Source organism: Bufo gargarizans, chromosome 2 (assembly GCF_014858855.1).
Source record: "Bufo gargarizans isolate SCDJY-AF-19 chromosome 2, ASM1485885v1, whole genome shotgun sequence".
In the NCBI taxonomy this organism is placed as follows: Eukaryota; Metazoa; Chordata; class Amphibia; order Anura; family Bufonidae; genus Bufo; species Bufo gargarizans.
Genome location: NC_058081.1, coordinates 582,285,214 through 582,312,134, shown reverse-complemented (window position 1 = coordinate 582,312,134; position 26,921 = coordinate 582,285,214). Strand labels below are relative to the sequence as shown.

Here is a 26,921-nt window from a genome sequence, read left to right as displayed (position 1 = left end):
GAACATTTATATAATTGAAGAACATTTTAGGGTTAGTTTTGCTCTCTTTGGCAATTAATCTCTCGGTCTCTAGTTTGGCCGCTTTTATTTGTTTTTTACATATTCTATTTTTTTACTTATAGTTTTTCAGTGCTTCCTCACTACCCCCCTGTTTTAGTGATTTAAATGCTTTCTTTTTGTCATTTATTGCCTTCTTTACAGTTTTATTTATCCACATTGGTTCCCTCTTGTTCCTTAACCTTTTATTCTCATAAGGTATGCACCTCTCACAATTAGATTTTAGGATGCTTTTAAAAATATCACATTTTGTGGCTGTATTTTTCATTTTTGAGGACTTTGTCCCAGTTAGTTAAGCCTATGGCCTCTCTTAGTTGGCTAAATTTAGCTTTTTTGAAGTTTGGTATTTTTGTTCCACCCTGAAGAAACACTCTTTACAATGATAATTGAAAGGTTATTACGTTATGGTCACTATTTCCCAGGTGTCCCCAAACCTGCACATCTGTTGTTCTTTCAGGTCTACTGGTTAATACTAAGTCTAGTATGGCCGTCCCTACTAAAACAGATTGTTAGAATTGGCAGGTCCTCTTTAAAGGGAGTTTCTGGGAATCCTATATTGAGGACCTGTCCTCAGAGTAGGTCATTGATATCTGATCTGTGGGGGTCTCATACCGATCACCGGTTGAAGGAGGCTGAGATGCTCCAGTGAGCGCTTCAGTCTCCTCGCGGTTTTCCAAGCACATCACCATACATTGTTAAGTAGCTGTGCTTGATATTGCCGTATCACTGTTAACAGCAGTACAGAGTATTTTAGACTGTGCATCCAAGTTACTAATGATAACAATGCATTATAATGATGCCAGGCCTGTCCTATCCTAGGCTTGCCAATATTGTGTAATTACTAGAATAAGTCACCCATATTCCTGCTGTTACAATGTATGGTATGCCTAAGCCGCATTCAAGGCATTGCACCCAGCCACCCAGTATCCTACTTTGCACTGATGAGCGGCAAGCACGCCAAAACAGACGTCTAGGCATGGATATCTGATTTAGCTATATTCCCTTGTCGAATACCAAAGCTTAATAAAACATCAAATTTTGAGTTACAGGGAGCCACTTCCACTAGGTGGAACTAATGAGATGGTTCTCTTCCTTGGGAGATACCCTTTGCATATTCTTTTCCCATAGACCATTGCAATAAGTCTCCATTCCATAGACTACTTTCAGTAAGCCTCCACACAGGACTGATCTCTTCAAGGAGATCCAGCTCCCTGCCTAAACTATATAATGTATGGTACCAACATTATGTTAGTGAATTGCTATGTAAACAATTAAGAGGCTAAGCATGGTAGTTTCTCTGGAAAAGCTAGCCGCACATTTATTTCCGAATCCAGGTGTTTATAACATATGTGAAAACAAGATTAATGGAACTTTTTCTTTTGATAAAACCAAACAGCGACCCAGTATAATACAATGAACTACCCATTACAGCAGCAGAATACATTGTGTTTAAGTTTCACAGTAACAGTAATGTTTGGACTCAGCAAAACATTTTGGGATAGATTTCAAGAACATGTGATTCCCACCGGATCGTGAGAGCCTGAGGCAAGGATTGATTCAGGCATATAAAGCTGAAGGCATGATACTAAATTACACAATGAAGAGCCGGCTTAGGTTTGATGGATGACTGCATGGGGCATTCACCAGCTCAGGCACCGCCAATACCATAAGGGGGCATCGGCACATCTGGCATCAAGTTATATAAAGACGGTGCTTCCTTGTTGTCTGAAGATTTAAGTGAAAACATTGCAGTGCAATAGACACTGGCCTTGTGGAGCTGCTACACTGTCCAGCAAAGCCTTGTGGGTCATAGCGACCCTACGGGCAGCCACTTGTCAGTTGTGTAATGGAAGCCAAGAGTCTGTCAGTCTGGCAGCATGACAGGAGTAATGAGCCAGGTAGAGGGAATCACAAGACCTGCAGGCAAGGAGATAGCGGAGTGGTGTCCACTGTACAGCTTATCTGAATAGCATACTTGTCATTACAGCCTTCAGTTTATTTAACCAATGCCAGTGTAAAGGCTGGTAAAGCCATTATTACTTATCAAACACACAGCAGGCCTCTTACAGTAAAAGTGCATTGCATCCAATAGCTTGCAGGTTCTTTATATCGTCTATGCAGACATTGCAACCTAAATGACTTGGGCTACTTTCACATCTGCACTTTGTATCCCAGTTTTGAGATCCGGCAGTGGATATGAAAACCAGAGCAAAACGCTTCTATTTTGTCCCCATGCATTGGGGACAAAACAAATCAGGATGCGTCAAGATGCATTCCGTTCCAGTTTGTTCCAATTTGTGACCGGACACAAAACTTCTGCAAGATGCAGTTTTGTGTCCGGTCTGCGAAACGGAACAAGCCGCATCTGGCACTAAAAACAATGTAAGTCAATGATGCTGGATCCTTTTTTTAAAATCCTAAAACAGGTCCGGATCCCATTGACTTACATTGTTTTTTGGTGACGGATGCGGTTTGTGCAGTTCCGATTTAATACAGCCACATCCGAATAGAACGGATGCATCCTGATATAGTAAATCGAATTGAAGCTTTTTACTCCAGTTTAGAGATCCTCTGCCGGATCTCAAAACCGTAATTCAAAGCGCAGATGTTAAAGTAGCATGGCTAACTATAGAACATGTCTTACCAGATATATCAGCAATAAGTGTATGCAGTTCGGCCAAGTATTTTCTTTAAAAAAGTGAGGAACCTCAGGCAGTGTAGGTAGAAAAGAGTCCAGTTGATCTAAGTATACATGCTGCTTTAATATACTGTAGGCTTCATGGAGATGACAGGAAAGAAAAGATGTGCTTCATGAATGGGCACCATATGAGGGAAAGAATACAAATTAGTTTTTCATTTTGCCCATCAAACAGAATATGTTCTAGATTCTAAACCAGTGTTTACCCCCTTGACATTGTCCTAGAGACCAAGTATCAACCACACTCTGGATTCTCTGGAGCTATAGAAAGGTCGCAATACATTACATATGTTTTTTAACCCTACAGAACATAAGACTTAGGGCTCATGCACACGGCCGTATGTATTTTGCAGTCTGCAAAACACGGATCTGCAAAAAATACGGATGACATCCATGTGCTTTCCATATTTTGTGGACCGGAACAGCTGGCCCCTAATAGAACAGTTCTATCCTTGTCCGTAATGCGTACAATAATAGGACATCTTCTTCTATTGTTTTGTGGAACGGACATACGGAAACGGAATGCACATGGAGTAACTTGCATTCTTTTTTTTGGACCCATTGAAATGAATAGTTCCGCATATGGTCTGCAAAAAAAAAACGGAACGGACATGGAAAGAAAATATGTTCGTGTGCATGAGCCCTTACAGTATGGAGGGCTCTTGACAAAGTCATCACCATGGTTTGCTTACATTTTACAGCATGTAACTGTGATCCGGTGGGAGCTGTTCGTGATGACTGTGAGCAGATGACAGGACTTTGCTCATGTAAGACGGGAATCTCTGGCTTGAAGTGCAGTCAGTGCCCAGATGGACGCAAACCTGGCCTGAATGGCTGTGAGAAAGGTAAGGATGTCTGGACAGCTATGGATGTACCGAGGAGCAGATTTACTAATAAAAATTTAGCTTGAATTCTGGAGGACATGCTGTGGACCACATTTATTCAGCTTTTTTTTCATCATCACATAGCAACCAATCAGATTCCACCTTTCATTTTTCAGAGCTCTTTTGGAAAATGAAAGGTGAAATCTGATTGGTTGCTATGGGCAACTAAGCCAGTTTTCTTTTACATAAATTTTAATAAATCTTTCCCATATTATGCCTTCTACAATGGGACATGGCTTAGAAGAAAAGGTGGCATGGCTTAGCACAGGCATCCTCAAACTGCGGCCCTCCAGCTGTTGCAAAACTACAACTCCCAGCATGCCCGAACAGCCTACAGGTATCAGCCTACAGCAGGGCATTGTGGAAGTTGTAGTTTTACAACAGCTGGAGGGCCGCAGTTTGAGGATGCCTGTCTTAGCATAAGGGGCATATGAATTGAATTGCACCACGTTGCACCACAATTTGGGTGAAATACATTGCTCTAAAGTAGGATGACAAAGAGATAGCATAAAGTTAGATAAAAGTGTCTAAAGAGGCACCAACTTTATAAATAGATCATAGATCAAAAGTCGATTCCTTAAAAAAAATACGTTTGTAATGCTGTTTCCATACAGCATTAAAATGTATGTGCTCTATGTAGGAAAACATTTGTCTCACGGAAGTTGCGCAAGACTTTGGTAAATGAATTTGGTATTCCTATCTGCGTATCTAAAAACAATTTAAAATAGGAGTCCGAAGTTGGATTCGGTACTGGCGGGTACCTCGGTACCAGAGCCGACTTCGGATTCGTATTTTGAAATATTTTTAAATACGCAGATAGGAATACAGAAATCATTTACTGATGTCACGCACAACTTCAGCCGGTACAATGTTTCCCTACACAGAACATTTTAAAGTTGTTCATGGAAACAGCATTACAAACAAGGTTTTTTAATAAATTCGACTTTGGATATATGATCTAAACCCTATTTATAATATACCGTGAGCCACTGTGATGCATTTTGCGCATCTAGTTCTAAGCTATCTAAATTGCAAATAATATTAATAAATCCGTCCTAATGTGTAGGACTGCCATGAGCGAAGAGGTTTTTAATATTTTTGGTACTTGTGAAGTATGTCCATACCTAAGATGACTGCTGGCAACATGGGTCCTAGTATTGACCATTATATAAAGTATCCTTCTTACAAAGTTGAGAAAAGACCGTATTTATGTGCTGTGTCACACTTGCGCTGGCAGGTGAAGCACAAACCTCTCCAGATTTTGTATTGAGCGCTGGCACAATCAATAATAATTTACCTTCTTCAGTGACTACAGCAGAATGAAAACAGATTGCAGCGAGCATGGAAACACAACAAAATGAAAGCTGACAACATTTTACAATTGATCGGCCAACGTAGGCAGCTCATTACCCTGATCTTATGTCGATATCCACAGGGAAGAGTCTCTCATCTTTAGTCATATTTGAAGGAATACAATCCATGGGATTTAACGTGGTCGCGTTCCTTCTTATTTTGCATAAATAAAATATTGCACGTAATGGATTTTTATCATGGCAGAGTTGATCTAATTATCTCTTGTACTGTTTAAAGAAACTACAGTATAGATATGTTTAGGGTAGGGGAGAAACTATGTTTCTTTTTAGTGGGCCCCTTCCCGACCAGCCGGGTTGTGAATTTGAGCATCATGCATTGACCGTGGGGCTCTGGTCCATGGTCACTGCCTAGATGGCCAAATAGTCAGTGTTCTTTATCTTTTGTCTATCTTTTGTCTATCTAAGTGAATATAGAAATCCATCCAGTCTGTTGCTTTAAGTGTAATTCATAGGAATTCTGACTAAAGGCTAACATCTAGAACTAGCCATATTGTGTAATAGTCCCTGTCTGTGAACTATATTATGAACCCATGCCTTTCTAATACTATTGTAAATAGCTTACATTTGAGAAACATAATGTGAAATCCAAAATAATTACAAAATCATTTTCTATTTTTTTTCTTGTCCAGATCCATTGGCTCCTAAATCTTGCAATGATATTCATTGTCAGTTTGGGGCAACCTGTGTTGTGGTTGGAGGTACTGCCCATTGTGAGTGTCCTTCACCATTGTGCCCAGAATTTAATCTAACTAAGGTAAGCAGCAGACCAATTTACTTATAGTCATTCATATTTGAGTCAGGATTTTGAACATAAAGGTGGCTGTATACATTAGTTTAAAGTTGATCAACATGGATGATTTCAAACAAATGGAACGTTCTTCGGTTGAAATTTGACAAGGAATTATTGTTTTTTCCGACTGATGATAGACCATTATTGTTTGAGAAGAATTTGGTTGTGTTTAATATTTTCGTTGGACAATCGGATGAAAGATCTTTCGTTGAAAGAAATCTCGTTTGTGAATGAAAGTTCCCAGAAAATATCTTTCGTCCATCACCCGGTTTCATTGAATGTGTATAGGCAGTTTGAGCAACTGTAATGGCCATTATGGACTAAAATGTGTATAGCCGTGTCTGTAAGAAGAACGTTCACCAGATGTTTTAAGGTGACCATATACATCAGACAAAAGTAGGTTAATGGTTGAACAGCCGGTGAACACATAATCATCTGGTGAACAATCTGGTTTCACAGGTAAAAGTAGTTAAAATAATTGTTTGTCATTAAATTTCACTCAACACATAAACGTTTTGGTTGAAATCATCCTTCTTACTCAACCTTAAGGTGCAACCTACACAAAAAACTAATAGCCTCCATACAAAATAAATATCAAAGTCTTTATTAAATACACAATAAGTACATATTAAAACATGGAAACAATAAGTAGCAAGTGAGACCCCCCCCCCCCCCCCAAATGAGGATCCTGAGGGGGCTGCAGAGACGGCCAGCCACAACAAATGGAACAACACTACCACTTAGGATTGCCCCTTGTGCACATTAAATTGCAAGGGGAGAACCGCCCGCCCCCCACCTTAAATGCAGTATAAAAGAAGGGCAAATTGGTATAACAAGAAATAATGGTACCATGTGTAGCACGCCGACCCTGCAGCCGCCTCCTCCCAACGCCGTTTCGCCTCACAGGCTTCTTCCGGGGATGTGGCCATACACATTAGTCTAAAGTTAATCAAAAAGGACAATTTTAAACAAAATGAACATTCGCTGGTTGGAATTTAATGATGAATGATTGTTTTAGCTTGACCGATAATATTGGATTGTTGTTTGACAAGAAGTCAGACATATTTAATATTTTTGTCTGATTGTCAGACAAAAGAGCCTTCTTTGAAAGAACATCTTTCGTCCATTTTCCAGTTTCACGGAAGTGTATGGGCAGTTTGAACAACTGTAATGGCCAATATGGACTAAAATGTGTACGGCCGTGTCTGCAAAAAGAATGTTCACTAGATGATTGTCTGTTCCACCACCAACCAACTTCTATCTAATTTGTATTGTCACTTTAAGACTAAAAGAGATGGTCATCTTTAAGATAATTTTACAAGTTGACAGATTTAGTGATTAGAACAGTGATCCCCACCCTTATTATCATGGAAAATCTCTAAAAATGTTTGTTAGTTTCTAGGACCTCCTATTTCTGTATCCAAAATAGCTTGCAATGGGAGGGGGGGGGGGGATTCAGCAATTTCTGTCCAGCATTATATACTGGTCCATAGCTGCTGTAACAAGTGTCATTGAGCAGCATGGAAATAGCCCATCCCCATTGTCTAAAGTGACAGATCTACCTGCAGCTCTCTTATGGGGAACCTTTGTCCAAGTTCCTGGGAATTCTGGTTGAGAAACACTGGTTTACAGCAATAATCCTTGTATCTATAGTGATAATAAATTTGACAAATGTTCTGAAATTGAAAAAAAAGGATATATATGGATTGTTAATTCAGTGAGAACTCTTATGTCTAGGTCTACCTCAATAACAGTAATGCTAGTTCTGAAGACAGATTTGATGCTTTCTATGTAGATATGAAGTCCCTTTATAGAAAACCAATTATGTTGTAAGGCAGATGGATTATACGGTTATGTTCGGACCCTCACTTAACTGTACATGTGAAATGCCTACAGTAGCAAATTTTATGTTTGCTTTCAATTTTCAAAAATGTTAGGTCTAAGGCCTTCATTCATTGTCTGCCTAAGCCTGGAAATCCTCTGCATTGCTGAATCCAGATGGACGCACAGGGGAAGCCTACCAATTTCACAGACTGATCATGACAACAAAGAAACACTTGACCTACATACAGAGCACATCAATACAGAAAAACACCCAGTGTGAGGACATATCCAGTGTAGAAAAACATACAGGCCCTGTTTGCTTATATTTACATGAATATTTTATTCCTCTGGTTGACCTTGGCTCTGCATGGATTTAATGATTAATTTCATTTCCTTACTGCTAAAATATATATTTATATATATATATATATATATATATATATATATACAGTTAGGTCAATATATATTTGGGCACTGACACACATTTTGTTTTTATTACCTGTTTACTAAAAACATATTCAAGTTATAGTTATATATTGAACATGGACATAAAGTCCAGATTTTAGCTTTCATATTAGGGTATCCACATTAAAATTGAAGGGTTTAGGAGTTTCAGCTCCTTTATATGTGGCAAACAGTTTTTAAATGGACCAAAAGTAATTGGACAATTGACTCAAAGGCTGTTCCATGGGCAGGTTTTGGCAATTCCTTCATTATTTCATTCTCAATTAAGCACATAAAAGGCCTGGAGTTGATTTGAGGTGTGGTGCTTGCATTTAGAAAATTTTGCTGAGAAATAAACATGCGGTCAAAGGAGCTCTCCATGCAGGTGGAACAAACCATCCTTCATCTGCAAAAACAGAAGAAAAAAAAACATCTAAGAAATTGCTACACTATTACGAGTGGCAAAATCTACAGTTTGGTACATCCTGAGAAAGAAAGAAAGCACTGGTGACCTCAACAATGGAAAAAGACCTGGATGCCCACGAAAGACAACAGTGGTGGATGATGGCAGAATAATTACCAACAGCCAACCAAGTGAACAACACTCTCCAGGATATAGGCGTATCAATATCCAAATCTACCAAAAAGAGAAGACTGCATGAAAGTAAATACAGAGGGTTCACTGCACGGTGCAAGCCACTCATAAGCCTCAAGAATAAGAAGGCTAGATTGGATTTTGCTATAAAAAAAAAAAAAAAAAAAAAAAACAGCACACTTCTGGAAGAACATTCTTTGGACAGATGAAACCAAGATCAACCTGTACCAGAATGATAGAAAGAAAAACGTAAGGTGAAAGCATGGTACAGCTCATGATCCAAAGCATACCACATTATCTGTAAAACATGGCAGAGGCAGTGTGATGGTTTGGGCATGCATGTCTGACAGTGGCACTGGGTCCCTAGTGTTTATTGATGATGTGATACAGGACAGATGCAGCTGGATAAATTCTGGGATTTTCAGAGACATACTGTGTGCTCAAATCCAGCCAAATGCAGCCAAACTGATTGGTCGGCAATAATACAGATGGACAATGACCCAAAACATAAAGCCAAAGAAACCCAGGAGTTTGTTAAAACAAAGAAGTGGAATATTCTGGAATGGCCAAGTCAGTCACCTGATGTGAACCCAATAGAGCATTTCACTTGTTAAAGACTAAACTTCAGACAGAAAGGCCCACAAGCAAACAGCAACCGAAAAGCGCTGCAGTAAAGGCCTGGCCGAGCATTAAAAAGGAGGAAACACAGCGTCTGGTGATGTCCATGAGTTCAGGCAGTCATTGCTAAGAAAGGGTTTTCAAGCAAGTATTAGAAATTAACATTTTATTTACAATTATTTAATTCGTCCAATTATTTTTGGGCCCCTGAAATGAAAGGATTGCGTTTAAAAAAATGCTTTAGTTCCTCACATTTTTATGCAATCATTTTGTTCAGTCCAGTAAACTAAAGCTGAAAGTCTGAACTTCAACTGCATCTGAATTGTTTTGTTCAAAATCCATTCTGGTAATGTACAGAACAAAAATTTGAAAAATGTCTCTGTACAAATATATATGGAACTAACTGTATGTGTATATATATATATATATATATATATATATATACGGTATATATTTATATTTATTATTATATATATTATTTTTTTTTTTATTGAATTATCTTAAGACAATTTCAAGGAAATAGAAAACGTAATAGTGTTAAGCGAATCAAAGCATCTGAATTTTAGGAAAAATTAGATCTGCCACGAATCAGAATTTCCTTGCATTTAATTTTTTTCTAAAATGGCTGTTGCACGTTTTACAAAGTGAGAAGCCCAGGAACGTGATATGACCCATAGTCCAGATCCCCTGTGATGTCACAGCCCTATAAACAGGGCCGGCTCCAGGATCATGTGGGCCCTTGGGCGATAAAGTCTCAGTGGGCCCCCTTACAAAGTGATAACTCTGAGTACAGATAATACAGTAGATATCACCTGCAGTCCTATGTAACAGCATATATAACACAGTCATGGCTATCTGAGTACAGAAAATGTAGTAGTGTTACCTGCAATCCTATTTAAAACCACAGATAACACTAGTGCTGATAATGTGGTAGTGTTACCTGTGTCCTTAGTGTGCCTCCCTGTGCCTCTACCACGGACTCCATGCTGGCAGTGCTGCCTCCTCTTCCATCTTCATCTTGCCCCGCACAGAATGTCCTGATGCAGCTGCGTCAAGACAAAGGGAACACTGTGGGCATGGTGATGGCGACACACACACGGGGACAGACACACACACACACGGGGACAGACACATACACGGGGACAGACACACACACACACACACATGGGGACAGACACACACAGGGACAGACAGACTGACACGCACAGGGACAGACAGACTGACACGCACATACAGGGACAGACAGACTGTCACACACACACAGGGACAGACAGACTGACACACACACAGGGACAGACTGACACACAGGGACAGACTGACAGACACACACAGGGACAGACTGACAGACACACACACAGGGACAGACTGACACACACACACACACACAGGGACAGACAGACTGACAGACAGACAGACTGATACACACACACAGGGACAGACAGACTGATACACACACAGGGACAGACAGACTGACACACAGGGACAGACTGACACACACACAGGGACAGACTGACACACACACACAGGGACAGACAGACTGACACACACAGGGACAGACAGACTGACACACACAGGGACAGACAGACTGACACGCACATACAGGGACAGACAGACTGTCACACACACACAGGGACAGACAGACTGACACACACACAGGGACAGACTGACACACAGGGACAGACTGACAGACACACACAGGGACAGACTGACAGACACACACACAGGGACAGACTGACACACACACACACACACAGGGACAGACAGACTGACAGACAGACAGACTGATACACACACACAGGGACAGACAGACTGATACACACACAGGGACAGACAGACTGACACACAGGGACAGACTGACACACACACAGGGACAGACTGACACACACACACAGGGACAGACAGACTGACACACACAGGGACAGACAGACTGACACACACAGGGACAGACAGACTGACACACACAGGGACAGACTGACACACACACACAGGGACAGACTGACACACACACACACACAGGGACAGACTGACACACACACACACACACAGAGACAGACTGACACACACACACAGAGACAGACAGACTGACACACACAAAGACAGACTGACACACACACACAGGGACAGACAGACTGACACACACAGACAGACAGACTGATACACACACACAGGGACAGACAGACTGACACACACAGACAGACAGACTGATACACACACACAGGGACAGACAGACTGATACACACACACAGGGACAGACTGACACACACACACACAGAGACAGACAGACTGACACACACAGGGACAGACAGACTGACACACACACAGGGACAGACAAACTGACACACACAGACAGACAGACTGATACACACACACAGGGACAGACAGACACACACATGGCCCTCATAATACACCTGGATCTGTATGATAAACCCCCTTAATTGCACCAGTTCCACTCCACTTGAACCCCACTGCCCCTGAGTGCTCCACCAGCCCCCTCATATCTGAGCTCCATCTGCTTCCCCTCATGAAGTTCTGGTTCTCCAGCAGCACATCCTACCTCACTTTGCATCTTGCAGGCACACACAGCCCCTCCTCCTTCCACAAGCTGCTGCTGCCGTCAGGGTTTGTCATGTGACTATGAAGGAGCATGTGACCAGTGATGTCACAGACCTCCTTCTAGCAACTACATTCTAGCATAGGATCGATCATCTACCGAAACTCCATCTACCCTGTTCTGAGTTCTGGGGCCGCTTACCCCAGCAGTGCACATGGCGAAAGATGTCTGCATTGCTGGGGTAAGCTGCCCTAGAATTCAAAACAGACAGGATACAGCTGCAGGAGTGAGCAGTCACAGTGGGCCCCCCCAGGAGCAGGGGGCCCCGGCACTTGCCCGGGTTTGCCGGGTGGTTGCGCTGGCCCTGCCTATAAAAAGCCTCATCCTGCGGGGTCTCCGACATATATCTGTGAGCTGAGATGGGAAAACCGTGACAAGTGCTTATGCACTAGAGACAGTGTTTTAGAAAGCTTTTTATTGTAGAATATTGGTTAGTGGAGATGCAGGGAGATCATAGGGAGAGTTTTTAGACATTTTAGGAAGAGCATAGGGAAAGCATAGGGAGACTGAAGGGTCCGGTCAGCTTGAATGTAATCACCATGTTCATCTTGTTGAACTGCTATCGCAATCCCAGTTAATCTGTTTATATATAGAATTACTGTGCCCAGTATAAAAGGACAGTCTAATATATTGCCGTGTACATCTTGTTGAACTGCTGCCACATTGTTACATTACTGATACAGTTACTGTACACTATTGACAACAGACAGTTGCCTGGGCCCTTCAAAAGAACGGGCAGTTGAGAAAATGTTGCTGTAGTCGGCACAAGTAGCAGCAGAAGGAGTGGTGGTGGTAGCAGCAGGCACAGCAAACAGGCCAGAGTTGGTTTTGACCAACAATCCAGCTGTACTGGAATGTTTGACTTTTTAATATCATCTCAAGTGATAACAGATACACACAGCCAGGAATCGGTGGGTTCCTCTGACACCACGCTTAATTGGCATGGCCTAGGAACTGCCTCTGTGTCCTGAACCTGCCTCTTGCTTTTGCTACCCCTTCTGCTAGCCAAGTAATGTATGCTGCTGGCTCTACTCTGCTTTTCAGCGAGGATGAGCTTTATAAGGAAAGTCAGCAGTTAGAGGCCAGCACAGACTTGGATCACAGGTCCGCTGTTGACTCCTCTAGGTGTGCAACTACCGCTGATGACAGTTGGGTGGGAGCACATTTTGCAAGAGGCCAGGGACATGTGCAAGAAACAGGTGAGGGTGACACAAGTGACGACCAAAGAGATGTAGATGATGATGTAGCCGATCGCACGTGGGAGCCAGGTGAAAAGGGTGCATCATCATCAGAGGACGAGGGTGGCAGCGTGCCCGTGAGACAGCAGGGCAGAAGCAGAGGGAGATCTGCAGCCAAATGCGGGAGGGGTACACCGTCTGCTGCTTGGAAGGCTACCTGCAGCAACCACTGCATCTCCCTCTCTCCAGCAGTAAGGGCTCGACAACGTCAGCATAAGAAAGCTGTTGTTCTTTCCTATCGACTTCAATGTCATGTATTGCTCCTGATGCTCCTCCTCCTCCTCATCACTAGTTTCGACAGCAATCAATCACCTAAGTCATTGCATCCAACGTTGCAGAAGCTGAACCTGGCAAAGTTGCTGGTACTACATTCCCTCCCTTTCCATGTAGTTGACTCTGCACATTTCAGAGAACTGATGGGTTGTGACCACCCAAGGTGGAGAGTCCCAAGTTGACATTACAAAAGCTGTACCAGCTCTGCACATGTATGTGCAGAAGAAAGTGGGCCAGTCGTTGGGCCTCTCATGTCTGGTAGAGTTCATGCCTTTGCTTAAGTATGGAGTTGTAACTATGGTCCAGGACAATATATGTCGTTCACAGCCCACTAGGGTAAATGTCATTCCAGACCAGGCACACCGGCAACTTGGCCAGGTGATTGCAATGGCCCCTCCGTGTTGTAATTCTAGGATTTATGTGCCAATGTCCTTGTTTGCCTCCTCATCCTCCACCTTGTCCTCACCCTCCCCTATAGGCACAGTTCACAGTGGTCCTCCAGCATATGACTTATGCAAAGCTAGGTGTTGTCACGGGGCTCTGCTCCTGGTCAGCCTTGGTGAACAGAGCCACACCACGAAGTAACTGCTCTGTGTCATCAATGAAGAAATTGAACACTGGCTGTCTCCTCGCCAACTGGAGATAGAAACCATGGTTACTGATAACTGGAAGAACATTTTGTCTATGCTGCATCAGGGAGAGCTAACCCATGCACCCTTCGTGGCATATGTCTTCAATCTCCTTGTCAGCAGGATGTTCAAGTCTTCCACTAAACAGCAAGAACTGTAAAAAATTTCCAGGAAACTGTGTATGCATTTCAGCCACTCTTACCATGCAAAACACGCCCTTCTTGAGCTGCAAAAGCAAAATGCTGTTCCCCAACATTGCCTGATATGCAACGTTTTCACCCGTTGAAACTCCATGCTCCATATGTTAGACCGCCTGTACCAGCGATTTCTTAATGCTGCAGATGGACAGGTCTACTCCCCAGTATATCTTCCACATTAGCCAGTGGCAGTTCATGCATGACACGTGTCATTTGAGGCCACTTTATTTGTCAGTCGGCAGAACTATGAGATGAATTATAATTGGATTATGAGGTGGCTCACCTGCTAACTTATCTGGACTGGGTGCTCTAACTTATGGACTCATCCAATCTATCATAAATGTACGTTTACTCTAGTATAGTTAGGCACACCTACATCTGGACACACCATAAATTCTGTATTATTAGTAAAAACTTGATTATATTTATTAATATTATATATATTAAAATATCTCCCTAAAAAATTTCATCCTAAAATACAAATACAAATAACTAATTCTTGATAGCCCACAATGTTCTCAATGCTTGCTTCTAATGACAGTGTAACCTGCAAACACAAAATTAAATTAGCTATGTTTTGCACCATATAAATGCGTCTCAATGATGGTATGTATATCAATAGAGGCATGTATAATATACGGTGCAAACCTGCAAACAATAATATCAACTCCTTAATATAAACAAATAAAAGTTATTACACAATTGTGTATCTTATGTCGATATTGCTAATTGATATTCATTTGTCTTTTAGCAAAAACACAAGTCTGCTCTGCACCGGCTATCCTCACCGTGCCGCAGAAAAGGTAAATGTATAAAAAGTCTCTGAATCACATATATATTGTGATATTAAATCCAGATGAAATCAGTCCATGTACTGTTGTAATGATCCTGCTAATTATTAGAAGTCACGATGTTGGTTGGGTGAATTATGATATACTGCGCAGTAATATTCACTTATTCTCTATATACTGTACTGGAAATAGTTCCAACAATATTACTTATGGAGATGTTGCTGTTAGTAGTTTGAGTCTTATAGTCATGCTTGCATATATATACTTGAGCTATTTTGAATCGCCAATCACTGTTCGCTGGGTTGGAGCTGGGTCCCGTATCTGCCGTGGAAGAAGGAGTATGTTATTAACTCCGAAACGCGTTTGGTATGAATAAGCCCCCGTGACAATATATTGGAGGTTCGCTTGTTACATTTGCAGAATCTGGAGATTCACTGAATTTTCACTAGCAGATTGAGCTATGCCAAGACAGCGCAAAAACACGTGGGACGCCGACATTACCAACACTCCGCATTAGGAGCTGCCGGCTTGATCCTGCAGTTATACAACTAGGAAGCACAGCGCAACAAGACTCATGAGAGAAAGAAGGTGGAGGTAATGGTCTCCCAGATCACAACACACGTGGGACGCCACGGCAGATACGGGACCCAGCCCCAACCCAGCGAACAGTGAGTAATTGGCAATTCAAAATAGCTCAAGTATATACAGGTCCTTCTCAAAAAATTAGCATATTGTGATAAAGTTCATTATTTTCTGTAATGTACTGATAAACATTAGACTTTCATATATTTTAGATTCATTACACACAACTGAAGTAGTTCAAGCCTTTTATTGTTTTAATATTGATGATTTTGGCATACAGCTCATGAAAACCCCAAATTCCTATCTAAAAAAATTAGCATATCATGAAAAGGTTCTCTAAACGAGCTATTAACCTAATCATCTGAATCAACTAATTAACTCTAAACACCTGCAAAAGATTCCTGAGGCTTTTAAAAACTCCCAGCCTGGTTCTTTACTCAAAACCGCAATCATGGGTAAGACTGCCGACCTGACTGCTGTCCAGAAGGCCATCATTGACACCCTCAAGCAAGAGGGTAAGCCACAGAAAGAAATGTCTGAACGAATAGGCTGTTCCCAGAGTGCTGTATCAAGGCACCTCAGTGGGAAGTCTGTGGGAAGGAAAAAGTGTGGCAGAAAACGCTGCACAACGAGAAGAGGTGACCGGACCCTGAGGAAGATTGTGGAGAAGGACCGATTCCAGACCTTGGGAGACCTGCGGAAGCAGTGGACTGAGTCTGGAGTAGAAACATCCAGAGCCACCGTGTACAGGCGTGTGCAGGAAATGGGCTACAGGTGCCGCATTCCCCAGGTCAAGCCACTTTTGAAACCAGAAACAGCGGCAGAAGCGCCTGACCTGGGCTACAGAGAAGTCCAAAGTACTTTTTTCAGATGAAAGCAAATTTTGCATGTCATTCGGAAATCAAGGTGCCAGAGTCTGGAGGAAGACTGGGGAGAGGGAAATGCCAAGATGCCTGAAGTCCAGTGTCAAGTACCCACAGTCAGTGATGGTCTGGGGTGCCATGTCAGCTGCTGGTGTTGGTCCACTGTGTGTTATCAAGGGCAGGGTCAATGCAGCTAGCTATCAGGAGATTTTGAAGCACTTCATGCTTCCATCTGCTGAAAAGCTTTATGGAGATGAAGATTTCATTATTCAGCACGACCTGGCACCTGCTCACAGTGCCAAAACCACTGGTAAATGGTTTACTGACCATGGTATTACTGTGCTCAATTGGCCTGCCAACTCTCCTGACCTGAACCCCATAGAGAATCTGTGGGATATTGGGAAGAGAAAGTTGAGAGACGCAAGACCCAACACTCTGGATGAGCTTAAGGCCGTTATCGAAGCATCCTGGGCCTCCATAACACCTCAGCAGTGCCACAGGCTGATTGCCTCCATGCCACGCCGCATTGAAGCAGTCATTTCTGCAAAAGGATTCCCGACCAAGTATTGAGTGCATAACTGAACATAATTATTTGAAGGTTGACTTTTTTTGTATTAAAAACACTTTTCTTTTATTGGTCGGATGAAATATGCTAATTTTTTTAGATAGGAATTTTGGGTTTTCATGAGCTGTATGCCAAAATCATCAATATTAAAACAATAAAAGGCTTGAACTACTTCAGTTGTGTGTAATTAATCTAAAATATATGAAAGTCTAATGTTTATCAGTACATTACAGAAAATAATGAACTTTATCACAATATGCTAATTTTTTGAGAAGGACCTGTATATGCAAGCATGACTATAAGACTCAAACTACTAGCAGCAACATCTCCATAAGTAATATTGTTGGAACTACTATTTGCAGTACAGTATATAGAGAATAAGTGAATATTACTGTGCAGTATATGATAATTCACCCAACCAACATCGTGACTTTAATTAGCAGGATCATTACAACAGAACATGGACTGATTTCATCTGGATTTAATATCACAATATATATGTGATTCAGAGACTTTTTATACATTCACCTTTTCTGCGGCACGGTGAGGACAGCCGGTGCAGAGCAGACTTGTGTTTTTGCTGAAAGACAAATGAATATCAATTAGCAATATCGACATAAGATACACAATTGTGACATTGATGAGTTGATATTATTGTTTGCAAGTTTGCACCGTATATTATACATACCTCTATTGATATACATGCCATCATTGAGACACATTTATATGGTGCATAGCGAATTAAATTTTGTGTTTGCAGGTTACACTGTCATTAGAAGCAAGCATTGAGAACATTGTGGGCTATCAAGAATTAGTTATTTGTATTTGTATTGTAGGATGTCTTAATAAAAAAAAAAAATGGGAGATATTTTAATATATATAATATTAATAAATATAATCAAGTTTTACTAATAATACTGAATTTATGGTGTGTCCAGATGTAGGTGTGCCTAACTATACTAGAGTAAATGAGATGAATTATGTCATTACACTCCTTCACGTCCTGTAGGGGATGCTGGCAACTCTGATTGGCGAAGGGACAGAAGATGTGGTACCTCCATTTCATGTCCACCTGAGCCCTGAGGAGGATAAACTGGCAGTGGAGGAGAAGAGGACTTAAACGGAATTTTATACATAATTAGGTGGTTTATTTGCACGAGCGACAGGAGAGGAGCAGGAGGAGCTGGTGGGCGACGACGAAGATGATGCCGATCACCCAGACAGACCGTGGCAGTATGCAGTGGAGATGGAGGCAGGGAGGCCCATCCGAGTGCCTTGCGCGAATGGCCAGATACATGCTGTCATGTTTGTGTAGTGACAGCCGCATTAAAATGATTTGGCAGAGGGGTGACTACTGGCTATCCACATTGTTAGACCCTCGCTACTGGTCAAAAATGGGGGCATTTTTAGACTTTCTGAGAGGGATGCAAAAATGGACTACTATAGAAATGTGCTGTGTAGTTAGTTGTTTGCTACCTACAAGCGCCATCGCCTGTCCTCAGGTCCAGGGAAACCCTCTGTGCGCACTCTCCACTGGTTGGGGGGGGAGCAGGAGCAGCACCAGTTGCATATGCAGCAACTTCAGTCTGGAATCTATAATGAGTAGTTTTCGTCAGTCACCTACTGCAGAAACCAACCAGCAGCGGCACATGCAGCAGAACCAGCAGGTGGTGGCATACTTGGATTGCACTTTGTCATTCATGGTCCAAGATCCATTTGAACTACTGGGCATGCACACTTGCAGTGTGGCATGGGCATGCTTTCCTGCCCAGCCGCAGCCAGTAGTGTGGCAGCAGAGTGGGTGTTCAGTGCGGCAGGGGGGCATAGTTACCCCTTTGAGAGCTTGCCTTTCCTCCCAAAATGTTGAGAGACTAACATTCATAAAGATGCTTGATGCAACAGAATAAATCTTTCTGCCACTAGAGATCATACTGTAGTATATCAAAATATTCTGCAAAATGCACGGTTACTTCTGGCCACGTGCTGCTGCCACCAGCCTGCTGCTTCAATTGCCATTCCTACAAAGGGGATTCTTGGCCTACTGATATGTACATGTTACATTTTTGGGCCTTGCTATCACACTGTTGTTTTTGGGTTCTACTACTACTGTGCCACAATCTTTTGCTGTATGCCACTGCTGCTGCCCCCCTCCCCATTCTGTCATGGGGCGACTATTGTCACTGCTACGGCCCCCCTCCCCACTCTGTCATGGGGCCACTATTGTCCCTGTTTATCTGAGGTGACATAACCATTTATTTTCCTTTCTTGTTTTGTGACATAAGAACAGAAAAATAATAGAAAAAAAAGATCCTGTATTTTGTGCATCTGTAAGGCCTCTTTCTCACGCTCAGTATTTGGTCAGTACTGACAGTATAGTTCAGCCAACCGCTATTTCTCCCAGATATCTGACGATTCTCCCAGACGCATACAAGTTCAGTTTGGCTGTATGGCCAATGAGGAGGGAGGAGAACCTTTGGTGGCTTATAGCCAGCGAGAACAAAAGGACTGGGCAAAAAATAAAAAATAATCAGTTTGCTTTATCCTCATGATCTATCGACAGAGACACAGGAGCTCCCCATACACATTATACTGTCTGCTGAAGTCGCAGTTGATGGCAGATTCAGCCGTCAATACACTAATGTGTATTGGGGCTCTTACCCTAAACCTTTTCTTACTCGTTATTTGCTTTGATTTAAAATGTGTACCTCTAGGGTGGTCCTCTACAGCATCAAAGGATCTTCTTGTGGTCTCTGACATAATTGCAAAATTACATAGGCTCCCATAGCAAAAGGAAATTTCACGGGCATAGCCATACATTGTGTAGTATTTGCATTGTAGATGCCTGTGCATGTCAAATTTCACAGGAGAGCTGTCAGCCCCGCCTATGATGAGCAGCTTTGCAGCGTGAACAATAGGGGCATCAAACCAGTGGCCAGTATACATTGAATATTAATGCAGTTATCTTTTTTCTATTACATAAAACATCTTTGTCATTTGACTTAAGACCCCGTTGAGCCATTTTAGACATGACATCAGTTTAGGTTCGTAATAAGGCACATATGGTCCAGGTTCGAATGCTTGAATACAGCCCCTGTTATCTTAAATAAGGCTTTTTCATTTGGTGTTTATTCCCCAGCTGACAGAATCCAGCATATGACTTGTATTACTTATTTGTAGGTCTGTGGCTCTGATGGAGTGACCTATGGAGACTGGTGTCAGCTGAAAACAATTGCTTGCAGACAAGGTCGGACTATTACTGTAAAGCACACTGGACCCTGCCAAGGTATTATGTCTTATGTCTGATTTTGTTCATCTTATCATTCAGATAAAAATACCAGTAATTTCTGAAAGTGTTTCTATAGGACATCGTCCGTTATGTCATCATGGAGTTTTACTACCTAATATTAATGTGATATTTATACTTATTTAAGTTTTACTGCTTTCCCCGATTGTGAAGTATTGCAGAATATTTGGGTTCTGTAGCAATAATGGACAATGAACATTTTTATTATGTCATATTAGTAGAAATTAAATTGGCATGTTGTTAACTAGTGTCAAAAAAGTTAACCAAAAATATTGAGTTTTACTCAATTTATTTTGTTTCTAAATGTTTTTTTTTTTTTTCAATGTCTTTCTCCTTAAGAAACCATCACTGTTGCTAATCTTCTGACATTGGCCCCTACTGGGACCCCAGCACCACCCATTGGCCGATCACTTCCTTCACCAACAACTCCAAGAGCTCGACGTCCCAGCAAAAAAGTTGAAGTTGACTCATTCCCCTTAATTTTGGATACTGAAAGTCCTCTCGAGAGTTACACCACTACTCACAGACCAGTAACACAGACGCACGTTGTCCGCACCTCCACTGTAAGACCAGCAGTAACAGTACCCATTAGGCGTCCCACAACAACTCAGGCATACGACGAATCTGGAAGTGGCAGCGGGGATGACGACTCGGAAACAAGTGGAGATCGAGAACTAAGTGGAAATGGGCCAAGTATGTGGACAAGCCTTAAAGTGTTCCTTTTGCCACATAAATGTTCTCTGTTAACTATGAAACTAAGAACTAACAACTCAAAAATCTTTTCAGTTGCTGAGAGAATTGGGAAACTATGGCCCTGATTTATAATGTTTTCACTCCAGAATTCTAGCGTCAAAAAGTCTCATAAAACTTTTCTTGCACACATATTTAGCTTTTTTTTTGCATTTTTACACCACTCGTTTTGAAATATCAATGGAAAAATGGGTGTGGTTGCTTAGCTATGTTAACGAGATTCACTCCATATTTATCACTGAGACTTTTTTTAAATGTCACAAAAAATAGATAACATAAATAGAAGCTATGGTCCCTTCTTTACTCCAGGAGTTCATATTATTGGCTAATTTTTCAGGTAACAGGTTAAGTCTTCAGCTATGGTTATTTCAGTTAATCTGCTATGCTTTTCTGCAGAGGATGGATTTGATGGAGGAGATGAACAGCAAGAGGAAGGTGAGGAGGAAAAGGACTTTGACACTACACCTGTAATGGAAAGGGCCAGCTGCTACAATACACCTCTAGGATGTTGCTCAGATGGGAAGACACCGGCTATTGATACAGATGGCACAAACTGTCCGAGTAAGTGACCAATTATGATCATATTGGCTATTTATAAGAAGGAATGCACGATGTGTGATAATATTTATAGGATTTTTTCTCTACACTCCTGAAGATATGTAAAATATATCTTGACACTCATTTTTTGATATTATGAGGTTTTATTATCTTGCAACAGAGCAGTTTTTGGAGCGTTGCTTGGTATCACAGCTCAGCCCTATTCACTAGAATGTGACCTTACTGGCATAGGACAGGATGAGAGAAGGCCGTGGCACTCGCGGGAGCACTACTGCCTTCTCAAACAGCTGATTGCCAGAGATGCCACGTGTCAAACCCCTATCCATCAGATACTGATGTGATGACCTATCCAGAGGTTAGGTCATCAGTATAAAAAAGTGGGAAAACTCCTTAAATAGATTGTCATAAAATAATTTACCATTGCATTGTACTTATTTTGCGCTAAAAATCATTTTTTCAATTGGTCTTTATTAAGAATATAGAGTCCTTTTTTGTGTACATTGCTGACATGCTCTACTAGCTGCTTGTGATTTTTTTGTCTTTTCTGTCATTTGAGGAGCAGATAGACTTCTTATCTCTGCTCTCTGACATTATAAACACTCATTATAGCTCAGTTCTTATCTTACTGATAAGAATGTGGCCTAAATAAGTGTTTATGACATCTCACTAGTTTAGAGATAAGGGTTGTTAGATGACCCACACAAAGTGAAAGTACCAGTTACACAGAAAAACAGGTAACCCTTTTTCACAGAATGGCTCAATATTTTTAATAAATATATGATTTTTAGCAAAAAAATAAGTTAAATGCAATAATAAAAAAATTGCCTCCAAAGGTGTACATAGCCTTTAAAGGGGTTGAGTCACATCATTATTTACAGGCTCTCTCGCGGCTCTCAGGGCCTTGGTTCCCTGCATGCTGGGGGCGGAGCTGAAGGCACAGAAAGCAGGGCAGGGAGAATGCAAACCTGCCCCTTGCATATGCCTGCGCGCTCTCTGTAGATCCTATAAGCTTGTAGTAAAGCTCAGATGACTTGACCGGGCCGGGAGTACATACACAATAATATGTGTGCACTCCCGTGAAACCCGGCCACCAGAGCAGCCGGCCGATTGGGTTTCTGTGCACTGCTGATAACATTACATAGGTGGCCACAACCCCTAGAAATGAGCAAGAAATTTGGGTCAGTATAAGGAGGAATAAAAGGTGACAGAAAATTGATCTACATTACAGAAACAATCCTAGCACTACAAGGAAATGATTAAATGGTGATTATTGAGGTGAGACAACCCCTTTAAGATTGATGGTGTTATGGAGATCAGCAGATCCTGGCTTTTGAGACCCATGCAGAATTTTGCTGTTAGTTGTGGTCAACCAGAATGAGAACAACTGCTTATTAGCACCTCTAACCTATCAAGGGCTGAAATCATTGTGCCCTAATATGCTGGTGGTACAACCCTGCCAACTATAAGATAATGAAAATTAGACACATACTGGAAAAAATTAACCAGTTTTAATGCTTTACCTAGATATTTTGCTGTGGTGTGATGTATCACCTATTTTTTTTTTATAAATACTGTAAAATCAGATACTGGTACATGTTTGTTTTTTTCTTTTATGTTCTGTTTTCTGTACATGATTGTGGAGTTACCATGAACTGCTGTTAACCGCATCTAAAGCTATGCTTTACAGCAGTGCATGGACCATAGGAACCTGTAGTCTGGTGATGACTCATTGACTTCTAGGGCAGAGTCTTGTAGGCATGCTCTGTGACCTCTTGCAGAGGACATTGTTTAGGGAGAGGGAGGACATAAACAGTGACATCATCTAGTTTGAATAGTGGATCCTGTGTCATCTATATATGTGTTACTTTTCACTACAATCCTGTCGGTGATAAAGACAACTGCTGCAAAGCTATCTCTATAGAACAGGTAGTGTCAGTCCATTATGAGGCTCAGTGACCAGAGTAGAGACAGCAAGTTTTCTGAATTTTATTTTAACCATAACGACAAGAACATTTTTAAAAATAACATCAGCAAAAAGTCTTTAAAAATATGTTTACTCTAGAAACTTCAATCTGATAACACATTCTCTTCCACCCCTATATTCTATTTCCATGTAGGAGATGGTTAGTGTCCATGCTTATATCTGTACTCTCTTGATTGCTAACTTTGTGTTGCATGTGGAAAGTTTTATCCTGACCACGAGGAAGAGGCATTGGATTTATCATCTATCATGTGGATAGGTGGTAAATGTTTTTCTTGGACCAACTCTTTAAAATATAATATTTAAACTGATTCAAATAACATCTATAAAGAACTGTGTTCAGTGTTAGGTCCACTGTGTGTTTTTGTATATCATCCAATAATGATGATAATGAGATTTAAAATATATATATTTTTTAATTTTTAATTTTTTTAATGTAGAACTAACAGTAATGAAAAAGAGAATATGTGTTTTCCATGAAGCAAACTGCACAAGATCTCTTTTTAATACATTTGTGGGTGTAATTGTCTAATCTTTTAACTGCCTATTCTTGTTCTTTTTTTTATTACCCAATAAGAACAGGCTTCGTATTAAGCCGCTTCTCATGGGAAGTTATCCTGACTGGTAAAGTGATGTGTTATTTGCCCTCTTCAACCACAGGATGGCACTACATATACATTCCCACTCTAAATCAATTACTAACCTTCCATAGTCCAGCCCCGTGTCATGCTACTAACCCTGCACCAGGCGCTAGCCATGAAACTTCTCACCTGTCAGATGGGCTTAGGGAGCAGCAGCAGGCAATATCTTGAAATGGGGTCCTATCACTGCAATACGCAATTAACTTGAATATATATGCTTTTCTTACTTCCCCAGAAACAAAGACATTTCAAGGTGTTCTCATCATTGAGGAGCTGGAAGGTCAAGAGGTCTTCTACACCCCAGAGATGTCAGACTACAAGTCGGAGCTTTTTGGAGAGACAGCCAGGAGCATTGAAAATGCAGTAAGTTCTCTTTCTTGATGTAACGTTACTGTCAACAAGTTGATCTTTAACATTCACAGCTGTTGACATACATAAATAGTAATAAAGATAGATTTTATATAGCTTTATCCTATCGGTAAACTCTAGTGTTCAAGAGTGAACCTGCAGGTATGAGTATCTGAGGCCTTGAAAAGCAGACACCCATCTGTTAGAAGGCCAATTGCCTTCCTATAAACATTCAGTTTCAATTTTCAGAGAAATGGAAAATTCCACACCGTGTGACTTGCACAGCAGCATAGGCTACATAATCTAAAACTTCAAAGCCGGATTAGTAGTCAGGCAGACCGTAGTTTTCGCTCAGGCATATTATATGGGTACATCCAATTAGCTTGTAACCGGCTGCTGGCAGGGACTACTGACAAGGTGCTCCCGAGCATTACTGAAGATTCCTTTACTGCTGAATATTGATATTGCTGGGTGCTTTACAGTCTGACATTGTTATTATGCACTAATATTACTGAGTGTATATCTTATACACTTACATGATTTTGAACTTGTAGTGCCACTTACTGTGGTGGTCATGGTACAACCATATACTGTATTACATGGGGTTTCTTGAGGATGGGCTTGCCTATTCATGGGTGCTGTGTAGTATACATTTCTCCAGCTAAAATGTTATATTGCAATATTGTTCACCCCTTAAAGTGGCACTGTACTTTCATTCTAATTCTGATATGTTATAGGGACATATGGGACCCCACCGAACTATAAAACGAGGGGAGAAAATGCGTGTGCATAGCGCGCTCCCTCGCCGTGCTGAGCAGGACTCGCCCATAGGCTTTCTATTGTCTCTCGTCCTGGCCTGCAGTGAAGAGAGTGTGCTAAGAGTGCACTTCTTTCTCCTATTCCTAGAGATCATGGGGATCTCAGTGTTCAGACCCCTACCAAGCTAACCTTTTGAAATGTCTCTATAACATATCAATAGTTTAATGGAAGTACAGTGCCACTTTAAACTTTTACAGTGGTTTCCTCCTGAAGACAACCCCTGACCATATGACCTATATAGGGGAGAGGTGTAGCTCTGCAATATACCTAATTCTGCTTATGGAAGAAGTGCCTGGATTTCACAGTGACATGATAGATGCTTTAACATATTGAATAAACTCTACCTGGGACATGTTTGCAAAGAAAAGGCCAACTGCCTAGAATACATTGTGAACCAAAATAACATTCCCTCCGCTCAAAACCTTGTCAGATTGCAAAGGGCATAATTTAATTAACACCTTGTTAAGCTGGAAAGCAGTGGCAATGCAGAAAAGTGAAATCATTGTTTTTGACATTTGAAACTAAAGTTCACCTTTTTTTCCTCCCCTATTTTGCATCTCCGATCTGAAACCAATTTCTTAGTAATTTGTTTTTAACACACTCCATATATTTGCTTAACTGTAAGAGAGTGGAATTTACGTAATTAAATTTGAGACACTTGTGTTAAAGGGCACATAACATGCAAGGTCACCTGTACAGTCTATAAGTTCATGATATTATGTGGATAAGAGATAGGATTAAACAATGATATTACTTTATTATTAAATGGGACCTAAGGAACGATCTTTACTTAAAGGGGTTGTCTCATCACAGATAACCACTTTTATATGAAAACTACTGCAGTGCTCAGGGGATCACTATCTAGATGTCCATGTGCATATGAAGCTGGTGGGACCACCACTATAACATGACATTGTCACTCTCCATCCACAAGCTCTCTTCACTTTTCCTAAGCATTCCTGCTTTAAAACAATATTTAGGCTACCGTACATTATTTCCTTGACTGCTCTAGAGAAGAAGCTGGACAAGGCATATCCCACCTCTGTGGAGCCTGAACACTGCTAAAGGAGTTTTCCAAAAGTAGTTTGATAAAAAAAATATATATATATTGAGGCTGTCCCATGGTATACTGTTGTGATTGAAAGTTTGTGAACCCTTCTGAATTTCATATATTTCTGCCTAAATTTGACCTAAAACGAAATCAGATTTTCACACACATCCTAAAATATTAGACTCAGTCATTTATTTATTGAGGAAAATGATCCAATATCACATGTCTGTGAGTGTTTAAAGTATGTGAACCTTTGCTTTCAGTATCTTGTGTGACTCCCTTGTGCAGCAATAACTGCAACCAAACATTTCCAGTAATTGTTGATTGGTGCTGCACACCATCTGGGAGGAATTCCTCCATACAAAACATCTTCAATTCTCTTATATTGTTGGGTTTCCTCTCATGAACTGGTCACTTCAGGTTCTTCCACAATATTC

At 41.2% G+C, this 26,921-nt stretch overlaps 1 protein-coding gene across 1 annotated transcript in view; it reads left to right on the top strand.

The window, feature by feature from the left end:
* Positions 1 to 26,921, top strand: part of AGRN (agrin) — a 483,523-nt gene that overhangs the window by 401,420 nt on the left and 55,182 nt on the right. Inside the window, 6 exon segments of the mRNA XM_044281802.1 lie at positions 3,457 to 3,600; positions 5,642 to 5,766; positions 20,210 to 20,315; positions 20,676 to 21,029; positions 21,483 to 21,647; positions 24,502 to 24,629. Coding sequence (XP_044137737.1) covers positions 3,457 to 3,600; positions 5,642 to 5,766; positions 20,210 to 20,315; positions 20,676 to 21,029; positions 21,483 to 21,647; positions 24,502 to 24,629 — 1,022 coding nt within the window.